The sequence below is a fragment of the Primulina huaijiensis genome, chromosome 7 (genome assembly GCF_012295235.1).
Source record: "Primulina huaijiensis isolate GDHJ02 chromosome 7, ASM1229523v2, whole genome shotgun sequence".
In the NCBI taxonomy this organism is placed as follows: Eukaryota; Viridiplantae; Streptophyta; class Magnoliopsida; order Lamiales; family Gesneriaceae; genus Primulina; species Primulina huaijiensis.
Genome location: NC_133312.1, coordinates 11,567,029 through 11,587,725, shown reverse-complemented (window position 1 = coordinate 11,587,725; position 20,697 = coordinate 11,567,029). Strand labels below are relative to the sequence as shown.

The window sequence follows — 20,697 nt, the reverse complement described above, 5'->3', positions numbered from 1 at the left end:
AAGACAATTCCGCTGGTGAAAGTCCAATGGAGTCGTCATGGTATTGAAGAAGCGACCTGGGAGACTGAGTCAGATATGAGACAGAGATTTCCGGAGTTATTTCACTGATGTGAGTCTTTCTGACCGAATATGATTATACCGTTCTTATTCGTGCCTATCTTATATGTGTTTATTGATTTCCTGCGAGTTCAAGGACGAACTCATGTCTAAGAGGGGGAGAATTGTAATGCCCAAGAATTTCATGTTGATAATCTGGGATTAACGATTATGATTTATAGCGCTTATAGATGGATCAAGTCGCGATCAGAATGGGACATGCCTGAGTTAGCATAGGTTGAAATCCCGTAGGTATCGCGCACATGCGCGACAGAGATGCGCGCATATGCGCGAGTCCCATGTGCCGAGGTCGAAGGCCTCGCGTATATGCGCGAGAAGCGACGCGCATATGGGCGAGCTGATGGAATTGAATGTATGCCGAGACCGTAGGTCTCGCGCATATGCGCGAAAAGAGGGCGCGCATATGCGCGAGATGATGAATGCAAATATGCCGAGGCCGTAGGTCTGGCGCATATGCACCGGTTGAGGTCGCGCATATGCGCGAGACGTGCAGAATGAAAAATAAGCCAAGTGTCCTTGCCATGCAATATATGTGCCGAGTCTTCATTTCTTCACTCATTCAGCAGCTAGAAATCGAGAACACCTCCATGGAAGTCCAAAGAATGCTCTTAGAACTTAGCTTGTACAAGATCTAACCACCCGAATTTCGATCCGAATTCATTTCCGTGCTCCTCTCATCAAAGGCTTCAAGGGGATGTAAGTTTCATGCATTTCCTGCGTGGTTTGAGATATTTATATTGGGGAAATTGTGAGTTACACTAGATTATGTGTTCTTGTGATATCGGAGAGCGTATAATTGAAATCGGATCGAAGAAATGGTACCGTATGCATTTGTTATGAATGTCAGCATATATTGATTGAATTGAATAGATTTTGACATGCTGGAATTAGAATTGTGATGATATGGTATTGGTTATGCATTGTTGAGATTGGGTTATTGTTGAGTTGACGGGGACATCGAGTTTACGCCGTTATGCCGTCAAAAGTATCTCGAGATTGAGTATTGCACTTCACATATATTATTTTGAGTTAGAAGTTGATATTATGCATTGTATATATGTCATTTCAGATTGGGTTTGACAGAGTTGATATCAAGAATACGAGACTTCGACTTCTACGAACGACAAGAAAGGTATAATTCATGTTGGTTCGGGAAAATACAACTCGAGTTAGATTTGATTCGAGTTTCCCAAAATCACATACTAGATTTCTATAACTTGCTATGCTTGTGCTTTATTTTGATTTATGTATAAGCATTGAGATAGGAGAGTCATTGGCAGAATTGCCAAGTTCTAGACGTTCGGTGGTATCGAAGAACAGGAGAAGATCGACTCCGGTTGTAGATATTCGATACAGACAGGGCCGAAGTCTAGGAATAAGACGTACCGCCACCACGATTGGGAGGGTAGATGGGAGACTTGTTACGTCTTATTCACATCGGGATCCCTAGATTTAGATATGAATCGAGTCAAGAATAAGAGTCGAAGATGTGTTATTCATTAATGTGTTATGATTAATGATGCATGTATCATGATTTTGTATTTCCTTGCTTAACATGCATGTATACATGTTTTATACTGGGATTTGTTCTCACCGGAGTATCCGGCTGTTGTTGTGTCTGTATGTGTGCATGACAACAGGTGGGACAGGATCAGGGTCACGCAGAGGATGAAGGAGCGAGGTTAGAGTGGTGATTACGGGCATTGCAGAGGAACTAGTAGTGTTTACATTTGATATATAATGTGTAATAAACTCTAGTTTGTATGATTTGAATGGAACCAGACGTGTATCTACTTTCGTTTGTGTATGATTTATATACAATTGCTTTTGTTATTAAACGCAAAATTTTGACCCACATTTTCTAGCAAAGATCCACTTAATCCCAAAGATAATTGAATTAGAGCCCGGGTCCCGACAACAGGTGGTATCAGAGTGATAGATCCTTTAGACTGAAATAGAATAGAATGAGCGGGGGTAGAACAAATTTTTCTTCCTTGCTCTTATTGTGCTAGCATGATTTATTGCTTTCACTATTATATGTTGTATTGTTATCTGAGTTGATTACAGCATCTATTTGCAAAGACTGAATCAGAACCGATTCTGGATCAGAGGTATATGATAAGAGGAGGACTGAGACAAATTGTATAGATTGTGTACTAATCCGTTTGATAATAAGATATGCCTCCTCGACGAGTACCGCAACCAGTAGCAGGTCGGGCACCAGAACAGGGCAGTACATCCAATGATCCGATGGATGTGACCGCTACACCGATGGAGACTTTGTTAAAGCGGTTTCAGTCATTCCGACCACCGACACTGAAGGGCACAGAAAATTAGGTTGAATGTGAAAGTTGGCTCGATGACATCGAGATGTTATTTGAATCTCTTGACTACACTGACGAGCGACGAGTTAAACTTATTGGGCATCAACTGCAAGAAGTGGCAAAGAAGTGGTGGCTTACCACGAAAAGAGCCTTGGAGCATCGTGGCACAGATATCACTTGGAAAGTTTTCAAAGCAGAGTTCTATCAACGATTCTTTCCCGTGTCCTACCGAAAAGACAAAGGTGCTGAATTTGTCAATTTGAGACAGGGACAACTGAACATCGAAGAATATGTTGCTAAGTTCTCTGCATTGCTCCGATTTGCACCTCATGTTGCAGAAAATGATGAGGCCATTGCAGATCAGTTTATTAATGACTTGAATCCAGATATTTTTACCTTGGTGAATACCGGCAGACTCGGTACCCAATTCATGATCTTGAATTGGCGGCCATTGTATTTGCACTCAAAATATGGCGACACTATCCCTACGGGGAGAAGTTTGAAATCTATTCGGATCACAAAAGCCTGAAGTATCTGTTTTCTCAGTCAGAATTGAACATGAGACAACGAAGATGGCTTGATCTGCTAAAAGACTTTGATTGCGAGATCAAGTATTATCCAGGAAAATCAAATGCAGCAGCAGATGCCTTGAGTCGAAAAGTATGTGCTTTATCTTTATCGACGATAGGTGTTTCTAATTTGATTGAGAATTGCTATTTGTCTGGATTAGTATTTGATACAGATTGTAGACCATTGCGACTTGCTGCGATTTAAATGGAACCAGATCTGATTGTTCGCATTAAAGAAGCACTGAAAAATGATCTGAATGTTCAGAAGTCGACTCAGATGGTCAGATCGGGACATCACTCAGAATATAAGGTACATGATCATGTTCTATATGTAAATAACCGTCTTGTGGTGCCAGATGTTTCAGATTTGAAACAACAGATTCTATCAGAAGCGCACTGTAGTCGGTTCAGTATCCATCCTGGTGGCAGAAAGATGTACAACGATCTAAAAACACAGTTTTGGTGGAAAAAGATGAAATCAGACATTGCAGAGTTTGTGTCGAAATGTTTGAATTGCCAACAGGTGAAGGCCGAGAGAAAGAAGCCCGGAGGTTTACTTCAGAGTTTATCTGTTCCTGAATGGAAATGGGATCACATTTCCATGGACTTTGTTACGAAGTTACCACGATCATCCCGAGATTGTGATGCGATTTGGGTTGTGATAGACAGATTGACCAAATCAGCATGTTTTATCCCATACAGAATGACGTATCGATATGATCAGATGGCAGAGATATACGTCAGAGAGATAGTCAGATTGCATGTTGTGCCGAATTCGATCGTATTAGATCGTGATCCACGATTGACTTCACACTTTTGGCACAGTTTGCAGCAGGCTTTAGGTACGACATTGCACTTGAGTACTGCTTACCATCCCCAGACAGACGGACAGTCAGAGCGGACTATCTAGATTCTAGAGGATATGCTGAGAGCTGTAGTGCTAGATTTTGGCAATAGTTGGCAAGATTCACTCCCTCTTTGTGAATTCTCGTACAACAACAGCTATAAGACGAGCATTGAGATGGCACCGTTTGAGTCTTTACATGGAAAGAAGTGCAGATCTCCGCTGTATTGGGATGACATCTCCGAAGTACCAGAGCTTGGGCCTGATATGATCCGAGAGATGACTGAGAAAGTAAGACTGATCCAGAAAAGAATGAAGACAGCGCAGGACAGACAAGCCAAGTATGCGAATGTACGTCGTCGAACGTTAGTGTTTGAACAAGGAGACAGAGTATTTTTGAAGATTTCACCTTTCAGAGGTGTTGTCAGATTTGGCAAACACGGTAAGTTGTCTCCTAGATACATCGGTCCGTACGAAATTCTTGAAAAGATTGGCGATCGTGCATATCGACTTGCTCTTCCTCCTTCTCTATCTGGGATACATGATGTCTTCCATGTATCGATGCTAACGAAATATCTGCCAGAAACTTCTCATATTCTTCAGCCTGACGAGGCCGAACTCGACGAGACTTTGAGTTATATTGAACAACCAATCCAGATTCTTGATTGGAAAGACAAACAGCTCAGAACGAAGACAATTCCGCTGGTGAAAGTCCAATGGAGTCGTCATGGTATTGAAGAAGCCACCTGGGAGACTGAGTCAGATATGAGACAGAGATTTCCGGAGTTATTTCACTGATGTGAGTCTTGCTGACCGAATATGATTATACCGTTCTTATTCGTGCCTATCTTATATGTGTTTATTGATTTCCTGCGAGTTCAAGGACGAACTCATGTCTAAGAGGGGGAGAATTGTAATGCCCAAGAATTTTATGTTGATAATCTGGGATTAACGGTTATGATTTATAGCGCTTATAGATGGATCAAGTCGCGATCAGAATGGGACATGCCTGAGTTAGCTTAGGTTGAAATCCCGTAGGTATCGCGCACATGCGCGACAGAGATGCGCGCATATGCGCGAGTCCCATGTGCCGAGGTCGAAGGCCTCGCGTATATGCGCGAGAAGCGACGCGCATATGGGCGAGCTGATGGAATTGAATGTATGCCGAGACCGTAGGTCTCGCGCATATGCGCGAGATGATGAATGCAAATATGCCGAGGCCGTAGGTCTGGCGCATATGCGCCGGTTGAGGTCGCGCATATGCGCGAGACGTGCAGAATGAAAAATAAGCCAAGTGTCTTTGCCATGCAATATATGTGCCGAGTCTTCATTTCTTCACTCATTCAGCAGCTGGAAATCGAGAACACCTCCATGGAAGTCCAAAGAATGCTCTTAGAACTTAGCTTGTACAAGATCTAACCACCCAAATTTCGATCCGAATTCATTTCCGTGCTCCTCTCATCAAAGGCTTCAAGGGGATGTAAGTTTCATGCATTTCCTGCGTGATTTGAGATATTGATGTTGGGGAAATTGTGAGTTACACTAGATTATGTGTTCTTGTGATATCGGAGAGCGTATAATTGAAATCGGATCGAAGAAATGGTACCGTATGCATTTGTTATGAATTTCAGCATATATTGATTGAATTGAATAGATTTTGACATGCTGGAATTAGAATTGTGATGATATGGTATTGGTTATGCATTGTTGAGATTGGGTTATTGTTGAGTTGACGGGGACATCGAGTTTACGCCGTTATGCCGTCAAAAGTATCTCGAGATTGAGTATTGCACTTCACATATATTATTTTGAGTTAGAAGTTGATATGATGCATTGTATATATGTCATTTCAGATTGGGTTTGACAGAGTCGATATCAAGAATACGAGACTTCGACTTCTACGAACGACAAGAAAGGTATAATTCATGTTGGTTCGGGAAAATACAACTCGAGTTAGATTTGATTCGAGTTTCCCAAAATCACATACTAGATTTCTATACCTTGCTATGCTTGTGCTTTATTTTGATTTATGTATAAGCATTGAGATAGGAGAGTCATTGGCAGAATTGCCAAGTTCTAGACGTTCGGTGGTATCGAAGAACAGGAGAAGATCGACTCCGGTTGTAGATATTCGATACAGACAGGGCCGAAGTCTAGGAATAAGACGTACCACCACCACGATTGGGAGGGTAGGTGGGAGACTTGTTACGTCTTATTCACATCGGGATCCCTAGATTTAGATATGAATCGAGTCAAGAATAAGAGTCGAAGATGTGTTATTCATTNCTTTTGTTATTAAAAGCAAAATTTTGACTCACATTTTCTATCAAAGATCCACTTAATCCCAAAGATAATTGAGTTAGAGCCCGGTTCCCACATAGGGAATAATGTAAGCGATGCTGCTAGGCGTTTAACATGATTGGTTGGATACAATCAGACTTGAGTTCTGACGTTCTTATTATCACGGAGTCGATAATTAAGAATGGAGCAATTGGGGTATGCTCGTATAAGGACATGTTTAGTCCGAATCACATGGAGATGTGAACCCACGGCTAGTTGTATTAATGAACCATTGAGGGCCACACAAGTACTAGCTTTCTAGATCCCGTTGAGAAGTAAAATAGTTCAATGTGTTGAACGGCTTATAAAGAAGTTTATGAGCGTAAAGAAAAATAGAAGTACGACTTTTATGAGAGAATGTAACTTTTAATTTATGAATGTGTTACTAAAATTAAAAGTTGGCCAAATAAATAAGGTATTTGAAAATTTTGATTTTCATAAACATTATTATGGACTAAATTAAATTAATTCAAGTATTGAATTAATTAACCACTAGTGGACCTAGTAGAGTCCAAATAATTAAATTAATTCAAGTGTTGAATTAATTATATAACATTGCGTCTTGTAGAGTCCAATTAGAAATAATTATTACACTAGTGGGCTTGAGTAAAATCAAGTAAATGTTAAATGGTCTAAAATGTGTTTGAGACATTTAAATAAAAGTCCATGGACTTTGTAATAGTTACATGCCCAAATAAAAAATAATGTGCATGGGGAGGTGAAGAGTTGGGAGACCACTTTTTCAATATTCTAGGCTTGGAATGCTAAAAAGGGTTTTAGCTTTTTACACAACCAAGACAACTCATTCTCCCCTACACAATACACATGGTGGCAGAAATTCTGAATAATTCTCTCAAAAAATTTTCTCTCATCTTGTTCTTCAATAGTTGGAGAAACAATTCTCTTCTCAAAGAAAAATGCCCTACATTTTCTAGTGCAAGCGTAAGGTGGATCCTTTAAGTTTGGTGGTGGGCTTGATTTTGAAGGAAGGACTCAAGAACAAGGAGAGCTTGTAGATTTGTCTTGCCTTTGAAAATCCAAGTTGTTTACAACTTGGTTGGAGCCATTACATCAATCTTTGAGATTGATAGGTAACATTTTAAACACCCTACGAATGTCATAGTTGTGGTTTTTTGTATTTGCTACACATAATAGTTGAGGTGCTTGAATTTCTTGTTGAAAAACATTTTTGAAAACTTCCGTTGCGCATTTGAACACCTGTAACCGATCCCCTTTCAAGTGGTATCATGAGCTAAGGGTATTAGTTTGTGCAGCATATACATAATATTATATTGAGATCGATTTCTAACCGCATGAGATGAAATTTTTGCAACAAAATCAAGGCATGTTGGAGGCACATTCCGGCCAGCTTGTTGCTGCCCATTTCGGGCAGCAAGGGCAGCCCGAGGGGCTGCCCGAACCCCCTATCGTTTTAATAAAAAAAAAAATTTTTGGTAAGTTGGCCGGAATCCGACGACGGCAATGACGACTAGGGTTTTCAAAAGGTGTTTTGAAGTATCAAAGTGTCATGGGCCTTGAGTTGTTAGGCCATTGGATGGCTAACATATTTGTGAAATTTAAATGGGCCAAAATGTTTTTGGTGAAAAATGATTTTTTGGGCCCTTAAGTTTAAATTTACAAAAGTTGCAAATATTTTCTCATGAAATAAATAATTTAAGTTGGACTTAAATTATTTATAGTAAATGGTGATTTACAAGAAATTTTGTTATAAATAAATTAATTAGAAAGTAGATAAATTTGTTAATTTAGTTTATAATCGTGGCGGTTAGTGATTGGATCAAGATATATAATATTGGATCAATTAATTATTGTGATAATTAATTGATGGTGTATGATATGTGATATTATGAATGAAAGATGATCAAAAGCCCAAGCCCAATTTGCTAGTGTATGCTAGGATATTTTGTGTTGAATGATTGTAATAATTATAAATTTATAAAGTGGGCTTGGTTTATGGCCCGTTCCCACCCCATGAGATGTATCACTATTTGCCATGGATATTTATTTGTAAATATTAGTGTAGTGGAAGATCAAGATTGAAAGATGGTGGCCATGATGATTATAAAGATCGAAGACATGTAAATATTGGAAGCATATGTCATAGTTGCATTTGCATCCCATGCATTTCCCTAGGATTAAACCTAGGCCCGTGTTTAGCTCACACGGGCCGTTAGTTTTGGGGCGATTGATCATCCTTGTTTTGTTTACTGTTTATAATATATGCATGATATGTTATAAATAATGAGTATGTACGTTATTATTATGATAATAACAAAGTTGCATGAATCCGGCAAACATACGATCAAACATGGAGACCTTTCAAAATTAAAAAAACCCTCATTTTGAATAAGATTCAAAATTAATATCAAGCCCGAAAAGGGGAATTATAAATTTGTTTATAATTTCCATGTCTTCCATCGAAAATGGGTGCATGATGAACGCTACCCGTGCTCAAGGCTCGGCTCATATTATTGGGGGGCCCTTGGGTGCCGGAAAGCTGTGACATCCATTGACATGGTGATGTGAACTACGTAGAACTCCCATGATTTCGGCTCATATTATTGAAGGAACTCATGGCGACCGTCCATTAAGGTTCGACATCGATGAGTAAGGCTTGACACATAAAGATGAACGACGTCATATTATTGGGTCCTAATCAAACGTGATACAAAATTTTACGTAGAGGGTTGCATGGAGATGCAATTGGAAACTACCTTTTAGGAATTGTGATTGGCTGATATTATTCGGGATCATAATTCGCTAATTGGACCTTGCGTACCTACTGAGGAAAGGAGTTTTCCGTTTTCACTAGAGGGTAGTGAAAGATGTCAAAACAGTGGGAGCGAAAATTTATAAAGTAAAAGTCCATACTTTATATCTTACCAAATATTTTAAAATAGTAATCAACATTTATCTGTTCTTACTTTTCAGTACAATTTGACAATGTCTTCGATTCGCAATCCGCTATCTAGAATACTCGACAAACACATATTAACTGGACCTAATTACCTCACTTGGCTAAGAAACCTGAAAATCGTCTTGAATTCGGAAAGGATAGCATAAACACTTACTGAGTCGCCCCCTGTTGAGGTTCCGACTAGCTGCACTCCTGAGGAATTGCAGACTTACAAGAAATGGTGTGACCATGACTTGAAAGCCAAGTGTTATATGCAGGCTTCTATGAATGATGAGCTGCAGAGGTGTTTTGAGGATGCAAAGAGTGTTGCAGACATTCATTTGCATCTCAAGGAGCTCTTTGGAGAGCAAACACTTCCTCTTAGGCATGCGACCGTCAAGGAGCTGATCACTTTGCGCATGCGAGATGGGGCCTCGGTCCATGAGCTTGGCCTAAAGGTGATTTGGCTCGTGGACAAACTCGTTGGCATGGATTTGATGTTGCCTTTGGAGTTGACCACTGACGTGTTACTCTTATCACTGCCTAGCACGTTTGATCCTTTTGTGGTGAATTTCAATATGAACAAGATGGAGCCGACCCTTGAGGAGTTGGTGAACATGCTTGTGACCTTTGAATCAACCATCAAGAAAGAGAAGCCAGTTCTTTATGTGGGTTCTTCATCTGGTACGAAGATTGATCCACATGGGAAGGGAAAGAAGCTTTCTTTCCAACGTCTAAAGAAGAACGTGCCCTTGATGAGGCAATCTCCGAATCCCATTGTGGCAGCCACACCAGTTAAGGCTGACAAGACTGCTGATGTATGTCATCGCTGCAAGAAGCCTGGACATTGGAAGCGTAACTGCTGGGAATATCTTGCCCAGAAAGGTTCTGGAAATGGTATGTTCTATATCAAAGTAAACATTTCAATTAACTCTACTTCTGGGGTATTAGATACCCGCTGTGGCTCACATCTCTGTAAGGAGTTGCAGGTGATGTGAAGAAGTAGGAGACTGAGGGAAGGTGACACCTTCTTGAGGATGGGCAATGGAGCAAGAGTTGCTGCCAAGGCCGTAGGAGATGTTTGTTTACTTTTGAACAATGACTTTTAGTTAAATTTTTAAGAGATGTTTTGTTTGTACCTGATTTTGTAGGAAAACATTGTTTCCATTTCTATGTTGATAAAGATGGATATTCTTGTTTATGTGGCAAAGGTGTTTGCAATATTTACAAGAATGAATGTTTGATTGGTACTGGAGAACTTGAAAAACGATCTCTATAACTTAAAATTGAAAGATATTCCACTAAATGTCCATGTAAAGGCAGACTCCATATGAGATATGGATGGGTAAGCTTCCCAGATATTCTTATCTTAGAATATGGGGGTTCCCTGCTTATGTGAAGCAGGTAGTGGGAGATAAATTGGATACTCGATCCATTTTATGTTTCTTTGTGGGATATCCAAGGAATTCAGTTGGATACTATTTCTATCATCCCCAAGAAACAAAGGTGTTTGTTTCTAGGAATGCAACCTTTTTGGAAAAGGAATTTCTATTGGATAGAAAAGAGGAGATGATAGAACTCGAAGAGGTTCGAGAAACACCCACAAAGGAAGAACCCACACCCAAAGAGCCAAGAGAGGAGATACAAGCTCCTAGAAGATCCGAGAGAGTCTCGAGACCACCTATGAGGTATGGTCTACTTCTCGAAGAGGGCCACGATGAGCCTATCCATGGATGTGATCCAAGGACCTTCAAGGAAGCATTATCTGATGCCGATTCATCCAAGTGGCTTGAAGCAATGTAATCTGAGATGAATTCCCTGCATTCGAACCAAGTGTGGAATCTCGTGGATCCACCTGAGAGAATTATTTCCATAGGGTGTAAATGGATTTACAAGAGGAAACTTGGGGCGGATGGGAAGGTATTGACCTTCAAAGCGCGATTGGTGACAAAAGGATATACTCAAAGACAAGGAGTTGACTTTGAGGAAACCTTTTCTCCAGTTGCAATGTTCAAGTCACTAAGGATATTGCTAGCCCTAGCTGCATGGTATGACTATGAGATATGGTAGATGGATGTTAAGACAGCCTTTCTTAATGGGGATATTAAGGAAGAGATTTACATGTCCCAACCTGAATGGTTTACATCTATCGGAAGTGAGCATATAATATGCAAACTTCGGAGATCTATTTATGGTCTAAAGCAGGCATCTAGGAGTTGGAACCTCATATTCGATAGTACAATCAAAGAGTTTGGTTTTACTAAGAATCCTGAGGAACCTTGTGTGTATAAGAAGGTCAGTGGGAGTGTTGTGACATTCCTGGTGCTTTATGTTGATGACATTCTACTCATTGGGAATGATGTAGGAATGTTGCAATCAACTAAGATATGGTTAGCAAGTAAGTTCTCGATGCAGGACTTGGGTGAACCATATTTTGTATTGGGAATACAGATCTATAGAGATAGATCAAGAAGATTGCTTGGTCTCACCCAGTCCACATACATTTATACCATCGTGAAGCGGTTCTCGATGGATGAGTCAAAGAGAGGGCATCTACCAATGTGTCATGACGTGTCCCTATCCAAGTCTATGTCTCCCAAGACTGATGCAGAGATAGCGGCGATGACAAGCATTCCTTGTGCATCTGCGATTGGTAGCATCATGTATGGGATGATATCTACACGTCCTGACGTGGCTTTCGCACTAAGTGTAGTGATTAGATATCAATCGAACCCCGGTCTTCCACAGTAGAAAGCTGTGAAAGACATCCTCAAGTATTTGAGAAGGATCAATAAGTTGTTATTGGTCTATGGGGGTGGAGAACTGAAATTGGAATGCTATACCGACTGTAGCTTCCAAAGCGATATCGATGACTCGAAGTCAACCTCTGGGTTTGTATTCATGCTCAATGGTGCTGCTGTCTTTTGGAAGAGTTCCAAGGAAGACAATACTACGGATTACAGCACAGAGGCCGAATACATTGCTGCATCAGATGCAGCAAAGGATGCTGTTTGGATAAGGAATTTCGTCCAAGAGTTGGGCGTCATTCCTAATGGAGTTGCTCCTGTCCCGGTGTTTTGTGACAACACGGGAGCTGTAGCTCAAGCGAAGGAGCCAAGGTCTCATCAGAAATCCAAATACGTATTGAGAAACTATCACATCCTCCGAGAGATTGTGGAAAGAGGAGAAGTGTCGATTGACACAGTAAGCTCCGCAGATATTGTTGCAGATCCACTAACTAAGCCTTTACCTGGACCATTATTCGAGAAGCATCGCGAATCGATGGGTTTGAAGCATATGGTTAGTTGGCTCTATTGCAAGTGGGAGATTGTTAGAGTAGGTGCCCGTCGAACCAAGTGTTGGCCGAGTGTTCACAATGAAACTCTATGTATAAGCAATCTTTATTTTAATAATATTTAAAATTATTATTTTGGCACATCTTTATCTGTATACCCATGCTAGTTGCATAGATAAAGCCCTTGAATATAAAAATAGTAGAAAGAATATGAGATGCTCATATGATGAGTATCATGAAACTCATATTTGGAATACTGTATATTCTAAACAGTTCCTAGTCGATTCAGCCGCCGCTAAGAAGGATATAGGCCGCTCGAGTTTGAGACTAATATCTGCGATGTGAGTACCATGTTTCATTGGTAGGGGACATTGTGATGTCCGAGCATGCAGATAGGTGCTCCTGGTAGAGTGCACTGAAAAACCCTCCATAAAGGACTTTCCAAGTGGTTCTCACTTATCGAGTGGAAACGTCCTAGTTTATGGTTGTACACCATTAGTCCTTATGACCCGGGACAACATTGAGACTCTATGTGCTAGCATTACACTTTGACTTGTTTACCGACTCTCATGGGGTTATCAGGTGGCAAGGTTGGGTGTTTTGGCGAAACTAATAGGACTCGATGCATTGTAGTCGGGGATTCACCGCTTACCTTCGGGGATGGATATCCTATGTTTATGTAGTATGAAATCTTTGATCAGAGTATGGTGGTAATTATGATAGGGGTTTCATAGATTACACCATCGATGAAACTACGACATGACACATAGTATCGATTCATCGACAACTCTCGATATACCAATTGTTGTCGAATCGGTCGGGATATATGAGATGAAGGGACCGTACTGCACGCTAACCATAATTGAATGGTTCTTGCAGGCACTATCATTTGATACCTAGGGAATCATGTAAGCGATGCTGCTAGGTGTTTAACATGATTGGTTTGGTACTATCAGACTTGAGTTCTGAAGGAAGGACTCAAGAACAAGGAGAGCTTGTAGATTTGTCTTGCCTTTGAAGAGCCAAGTTGTTTACAACTTGGTTGGAGCCATTACATCAATCTTTGAGATTGATAGGTAACATTTTAAACACCCTATGAATGTCATAGTTGTGGTTTTTTGTATTTGCTACACATAATAGTTGAGGTGTTCGAATTTCTTGTTAAAAAACATTTTTGAAAACTTCCGTTGCGCATTTGAACACCCGTAACCGATCCCCTTTCACATACCTCGTTCTAAACGCAATCTTTGTTATGTCCTCCTTTTTCACCTTCAGTTGATGGTAACCGGACCGAAGGTTGATCTACGAAAATATTGCTGCTCCTTGCAATTGATCAAAGAGATCATCAATACGTGGCAAAGGATATTTGTTCTTCACTATTACCTTTTTGAGTTCTCGGTAGTCAATACATAATCGCAATGATCCATTCTTCTTCTTTACGAACAAAACTGGAGCTCCCCACGGCGAGGAGCTAGGACGAATAAAACCTTTATCTAATAGCTCCTGCAATTGAGTCTTCAATTCTTTCATTTCAGTAGGAGCCATTCTGTATGGAGCCTTGGAAATTGGAGCTGCACCTGGAATTAAGTCAATAACAAACTCCACCTCTCGATCAGGTGGTAAACAAAGCACATCATTAGCAAACACGTCAGGATAATCCTGAACCACATCAATATCCAGTAATTGTAAAATTAATTTCCTGTCGCACATCAACCACTGAACCTAGAAAACCCATACAACCTTTCTGCAACAACTTATTATCTTGAAGGCAAGAAATAATAGGAATACCCATCGAAGAACCTAGACAAACAAAAACATCACTATCATGTTCATCGGCTAAAAATTTCACCGTCTTGCCCACACAATCAATCACCGGACGATAAGCAGATAACCAATCCATCCCCAAAATAACATCAAATGCAACCATAGGAATAACAATAAGATCAGCAAACAATAATCTAGTACCCATATGTACAGGACATGCATTAATTATATTAATGGGCAACACAATATTGAAGTGTAATGGCATAACAGTAGGTTCAGCAGATATAGAATGCATAAACATTTCAGACATAAAAGAATGGGTTGCACCAGTGTCAATCAATGTAATTGATTCTTTTTCGTAGATTAAAATATTACCTGATATCACAGAAGAATCAGGATTAACACTTTCCTTTGTCATAGCAAAAATTCTGCATTGGACTTTTCCTTCGCCTGAGGAGAGAGGACATTTCAGTGCCGTGTGTCCCATCTCCTTGCATCTAAAACATCGTCCACTGCCCACCAAACACTCACCCTTGTGTGGCTTTCCACATTTAGGAGATACCAGTCCAGTATCAGAAGGAGGCACAGGAGGTTTAGAGCGCTGCTCGATCTTACCCTTACCTTTGTGGCCACCACGAACATTTGCCCTTGCACCTTGTCCTCTAGCTTGGAAAGCTTGCCTCCTCAACTGTCTCTCTTTCTCAATCTCTTGTTCATCATGCTCAGCAAGCAAAGCTCGCTCCACTATGTCTTGATATTTCACCACTTTGGACATATGAACATCTCTTTGAATCTCTAGCTTCAAACCACGAAGGAAGTGTTCTCCTTTATCTTTATCATTCTCATCAATAAAAGGAACAAAAACACATCTTTCCTCAAACTTCAACATATACTCAGTAACAGACAAAGCATCTGCCTCAATTCCAGAAATTACTTCACCTTCTTGGCTTTTACTTCACGTGAAAAGTATTTGGCGTAAAATAACTCTTTGAACTCATCCCATTTTAACTCGTGTACATTGACAGTCACTTTTGTAGCTTCCCACCAGATGCGAGCAGATTTGACTAACATAAAGACAGCACAACTAACCTTGTCTTGATCAATGAACTTCAAGTAATCAAATATAGCCTCCAATGATTTGACACATTCAAGAGCTACGAGTGGATCAGCACCACCTATAAACTCCGGAGGGTTCATACGTCTAAAACGATCATATGCACCATCTTCAAAACTATCTGTTGTGCCTTGAACTCTTCCACGACCACGACCCTAAGTCGAGGTGTGCATGCTCAATAACTGTTGGATTTGCTCACCATGAACCTTCGCTTGTTCTTTCAATATCCTACTAAATTCATCACAACCTCCACAGTCTTATCGGTCGTAGAGGTCCTATCTTCCCCTTCAATATTCTTTCTTTTGGGAGGCATATCCTACACATATGCTCACTTTAACAATAGATAGGGATAAAGGATACATCAATGGCAATGAAATAGAATCAATTCTCAATGTTAAAATCAATAGATGCAGGATCGAAAACATACCGGATTTTCCTAGGTAGAAGAAGTCATATATAGTCCGAAGAACTTTTGCTCTGATACCAATTGAAACAACCCCCTCTCATGACATTAAATTTAAAAGGAAAAACATACGCGGAAGCATTTGAAATTAAACGGGAAAGAACATTAAATCATTTACATCATAAGCATTTTCAAAATTCGTCTACATAAACATTCACTTTTAAATCTTTCAAAAGAAAACCAAAAGTCAACATCATTCACCCCATAATTTACAATCTAAAAGTTTCATAACAAAAGTTCAAAAGTTTCCCTTCCATAGCTATATGACTTCTTCCTCCTCGACAATCCGCTTCAATCCTTTTTATCGCCTGCATCACTTGACATTAACTGGAATATGATAAAACTCAGTAAGCAGAAAGCTGTACATAAAAAATACATATACATAGGCTTGGCTTGGAACATGGCTATAGCAATGGCAATGAACAATGAATCAGTGGCAATGAACAATGAATCAATGGCGATAAACAATGAATAATACCATCTTCAATGAACAATAGATAACAAAGCAGTATAGAAGGTATTTCATGACATGAATTAAAGGAAAGGAAATGATAGTCTGTGACCTGTGTTCTGTGGATAGTATCTTTTTGATATATAAATATATCAAAACTGTGAGAGATACTCATAATCATGTGATTGGCCAATGACATGCATGAATTACTATCATTCTTTGGCTTTAATCATAGGGAACTTCATTGGGGCATTATAACAAATACTTAGTAGGCAACAATAGAGTAATAGCTCCTTATCAATGAATTCAATGGTATTATTGGCTCAATAAACAAATAACAATACATACATCAATAATTTAACCATGGAAGGAGCTGACATCAATAAACATGGCTTATATACATATATATCATGTGAGCACTTGAAAGGAAGCTTTTACTTACAACCCAACAACCAAAAGATGGCTAAGGTGATATTGAGTAAAGCCTACAACAAGAATCAAAATAATAATCATAAATCATCACCAATAATCCAATGAATCAATAAACCCAACTTAACCCTTCAATAATACCAACCCTTCTAAACTCCAAAATAATAGAACCCTTACCTTGAAGCTTGAAATCTTTTGTAGGAGCAACTAAGAAATAACTATAATCCTTGAACTTGGAGCAAAGAATTAGAGAAGAGAAAACTTGAGGGAAAAGGGTTTGAATCAATGGAAGAGAAAGGAGAAAGGTAGGAAATGTGTAGAAGATTCTAGAGTAAAGTTTGTAAGCCTCCAATTCCTTCAAAAACGTGTTTTCTATGCCATAGAGACGGACCCCAGGCCCCTTCCGTGTAAAGGTCTGTGTACACACTGGAAATGACACGTTTTGCATGGCAAGAGCCAGACCCCGTGTAGGGGTCCGTGTACAGGTCCGTGTACTCTCTGTCCAAGGGCCAAAACTGCATGTTTTCTTCCGAATTAGCCAAAGTGGTAAACGTGAAAGTTGTAGCCCTATATCTTTTCTTGCATCTCCAATTAGCCTCATGTCATTTGAAAGTTTGAGTAAAAAGTTATACTCATTCTCCCAACATGTGTCAGTGCAAGAACAATGAAACACACGACACATTTCGGGCCACTTTTGGCTCGTCTTTCCTAATGATTTGAACAAAACTCAAAACATGAAAATTATAGCCTTATATCTTATCTTTCTAATGGAAGTAGCCTCGCATCAATTGGATCAATAAACAAAATATTATACTAAAAACCACAACTATTGCCAAATTTTTCATACCGTTTTTTCACTTCCATTTCCTATTTGGCTCAAAATCAACTTTCTATTCTACTCATTCATTTCCTTAATCATCACTAACTATGAACATAATACCAAAACAATAACCATAAATAATGACCATATTTTAACCATTCCAATAAACATAACCATTACACATAATCTCTACCATCAAACCATATGAAATATCCATTACCATAATAAACCATAAATATCCAATAACCATATTTCTTAAACACCCAACCAAAAATAATATCATAAACAATAAAATGCTAAAAGGTTGGGATATTACACTTTCCTTTGTCAGAGGAGAGAGGACACTTTTGTGCTATATTCCCCATTTCCATGCATCGATAACATCGGACACTCTCCACTAAACACTCACCTTTGTGTGGCTTGCCACACTTAGGACATCATGGTCGTTCCATCTCTGAAGAAGACGCAGAAGGTTTATTGCGTTGCTCCATCTTGCCTTTTCCTTTGTGACCACCTCGAGTACCAGCACTTGTCCCTTGCCCTCTAGCTTGATAAGCTTGCCTTCTTAATTACCGCTCCTTATCAATTTCTTGTTCATCTTGCTCGGCAAGTAAGGCTCTTTCAACGATGTCTTTATAAGTAATAATTTTCGCCACATGAACATCCCGTCAAATTTCTGGTTTCAGCCCACGAAGGAAGTGTTCTCCTTTGTCTTTATCATTCTCGGCAATGAACGGAACAAACACACATCCTTCTTCAAATTTCAAGGTGTAATCAGCAACAGACAAGGAATCTTGCCTCAATTCAAGAAACTCTTTCACTTTCCTAGCTTTCACTTCTTTTGAAAAATACTTGACATAAAATAACTCCTTGAATTCCTCCCACTTTAACTCACGGACATTAACAGTCACTTTAGTAGCTTCCCACCAGATGCGGGCAGCTTTCACTAGCATAAACACAGTACAGCTCACTCTATCTCGATCAGTGAACTTCAGATAGTCAAATATAGCCTCCAATGACTTAACCCATTCAAGAACTACGAGTGGATCAACACCACCTACAAATCCGGGAGGGTTCATTTGCCTCAAGTAGTTCTGCCACGTCTCTAAAGTCCTCACAAGCACGTAAAACTCCTTGTCATACGTGGGATAGTTCAGGGCGGCTCCATTGAGTTTCTCGCTAAAGTACGCTACCGGCCGTCCTCCTTGCATTAACACTCCACCAATACCCACACCTAAAGCATCACATTCAATTTCAAAATTGTTAGAAAAATCATGTAAAACAAGTAAAGGAGCATTAATTAATTTTTGCTTGATAATGTTAAATGACTTCTCTTGCTCCTTGCCCCAATGGAATGGAGGTTCTTCTTGATTACCAACGTCATCGGTGCTGCCAGTGTGCTAAAATCCTTTACAAACCTCCTATAAAAGCTTGCAAGACCATGAAAGCTTCGGACTTGACCAACAGTAGTAGGCGCTGGCCAATCTCGAATAGTACTTACCTTGTCCTCATCCACTTGTATCCCCTGTGAACTTAACACAAAACCAAGATAGACAAGTTTGTTTGTACAAAAATCACATTTCTTCAAGTTAGCATTTAAATTTTCAGCCCTTAGTGTAACGCCCCAGATTCAACGACTGTCCTCATTGTACTAAGACGAGTCTTTCCAGCGTGCTTATGTCCTCACTCACACGCACCCTAGAAACTTCCCAGAGGTCACCCATCCCAGAATTGCCCCAAGTCAAGCACGCTTAACTTTGGAGTTCTTATGTGATGAGCTACCGAAAAGAAGATGCACTTTGGTGGTACGAGTAGTACATATCAAATCTTTTAAACCCTCTTCAACTGTACAGTCCATTACATTGACCAGTCTTGTAATCCCTCTCCTTCCGGTGTAAGATCGGTTCATTCATGTTCCCTCCGCCTAGAAGCCTGCCAGGAGCCGCTCATTGTCCGAGCAACCTCATGGCACCGGCGATCACCCCTGCCCTCTTTGGCCCTGGGCCTCACATGCCCACCAGCTTCCGCTTGGTTCGTCCCCGAACCCACACCGTACTAGGAGAGGTCGGCTCTGATGCCAACTGTAACGCCCCAGATTCGATGACTGTCCTCACTGTACCAAGACGAGTCTTTCCAGCGTGCTTATGTCCTCACTCACACGCACCCTAGGAAACTTGCCAGAGGTCACCCATCCCAGAATTGCCCCAAGTAAAGCACGCTTAATTTTGGAGTTCTTATGTGATGAGCTAATGAAAAGAAGATGCACCTTCGTGGTATGATTAGTACATATCAAATCTTTTAAGCCCCCTTCAACTGTACAGTCCATTACATTGACCAGTCTTGTAATCCCTCTCCTTCCGGTGTAAGATCGGTTCATTCATGTTCCCTCCACCTAGAAGCCTGCCAGGAGCCGCTCGTTGTCCATGCAACCTCATGGCACCTACGATCACCCCCCGCCCTCTTCGGCCCCGGGCCTCACACTTAGTGTGATTAGCACAAGTCTCAAGTGATTAACATGCGCATCTCCTTTGATGTAGCTGATGCAGCAATGTATTCGGCCTCAATGGTGGAATCCGCAGTATTGTTTTGCTTGGAACTCTTCCTAGAGGCAACAGTACTATTGAGCATGAATACGAACCCAGAGACCAAGAACAACTTATTCGTCCTTCTCAAATACTTGAGGATGTTTTCACAGCTTTCCAGTGTGGAAGACCAGGGTTCGACTCATATCTACTCACTACACTTATTGCGAAAGCCACGTCAGGACGTGTGGATATCATATCATACATGATGCTACCAATCGCAGATGCATAAAGATTGCTTGTCATCGCCGCTATCTCTGCATCAGTCTTGGGATACATAGACTTGGATAGGGACACGCCATGACACATTGGTAGATGTCCTCTCTTGGACTCATCCATCGAGAACCGCTTCACGATGGTATCAATGTATGTGGACTTGGTGAGACAAAGCAATCTTCTTGATCTATCTCTATAGATTTGTGTTCCCAATACAAAAGGTGCTTCACCCAAGTCCTGCATTGAGAACTTACTTGGTAACCATATTTTAGTTGATTGCAACATTCCTACATCATTCTCAATGAGTAGAATGTCATCAACATAAAGCACCAGGAATGTCACAGCACTCCCACTAACATCTTATACACACAGGGTTCCTTAGGATTCTTAGTAAAACCAAACTCTTTGATTGTACTATCGAATCTAAGGTTCCAACTCCTAGATGCCTACTT

General features: G+C 40.3%; 1 protein-coding gene across 1 annotated transcript; it reads right to left on the bottom strand.

Moving 5' to 3' along the window:
• Nucleotides 1–18,115: 18,115 nt before the first annotated feature.
• LOC140981604 (uncharacterized) lies at nucleotides 18,116–18,526 on the bottom strand. The gene has a single exon (XM_073448029.1). It carries the CDS (start codon nucleotides 18,524–18,526, stop codon nucleotides 18,116–18,118), a length of 411 nt encoding a protein of 136 aa, XP_073304130.1.
• Between the last annotated feature and the right edge of the window lie 2,171 nt (nucleotides 18,527–20,697).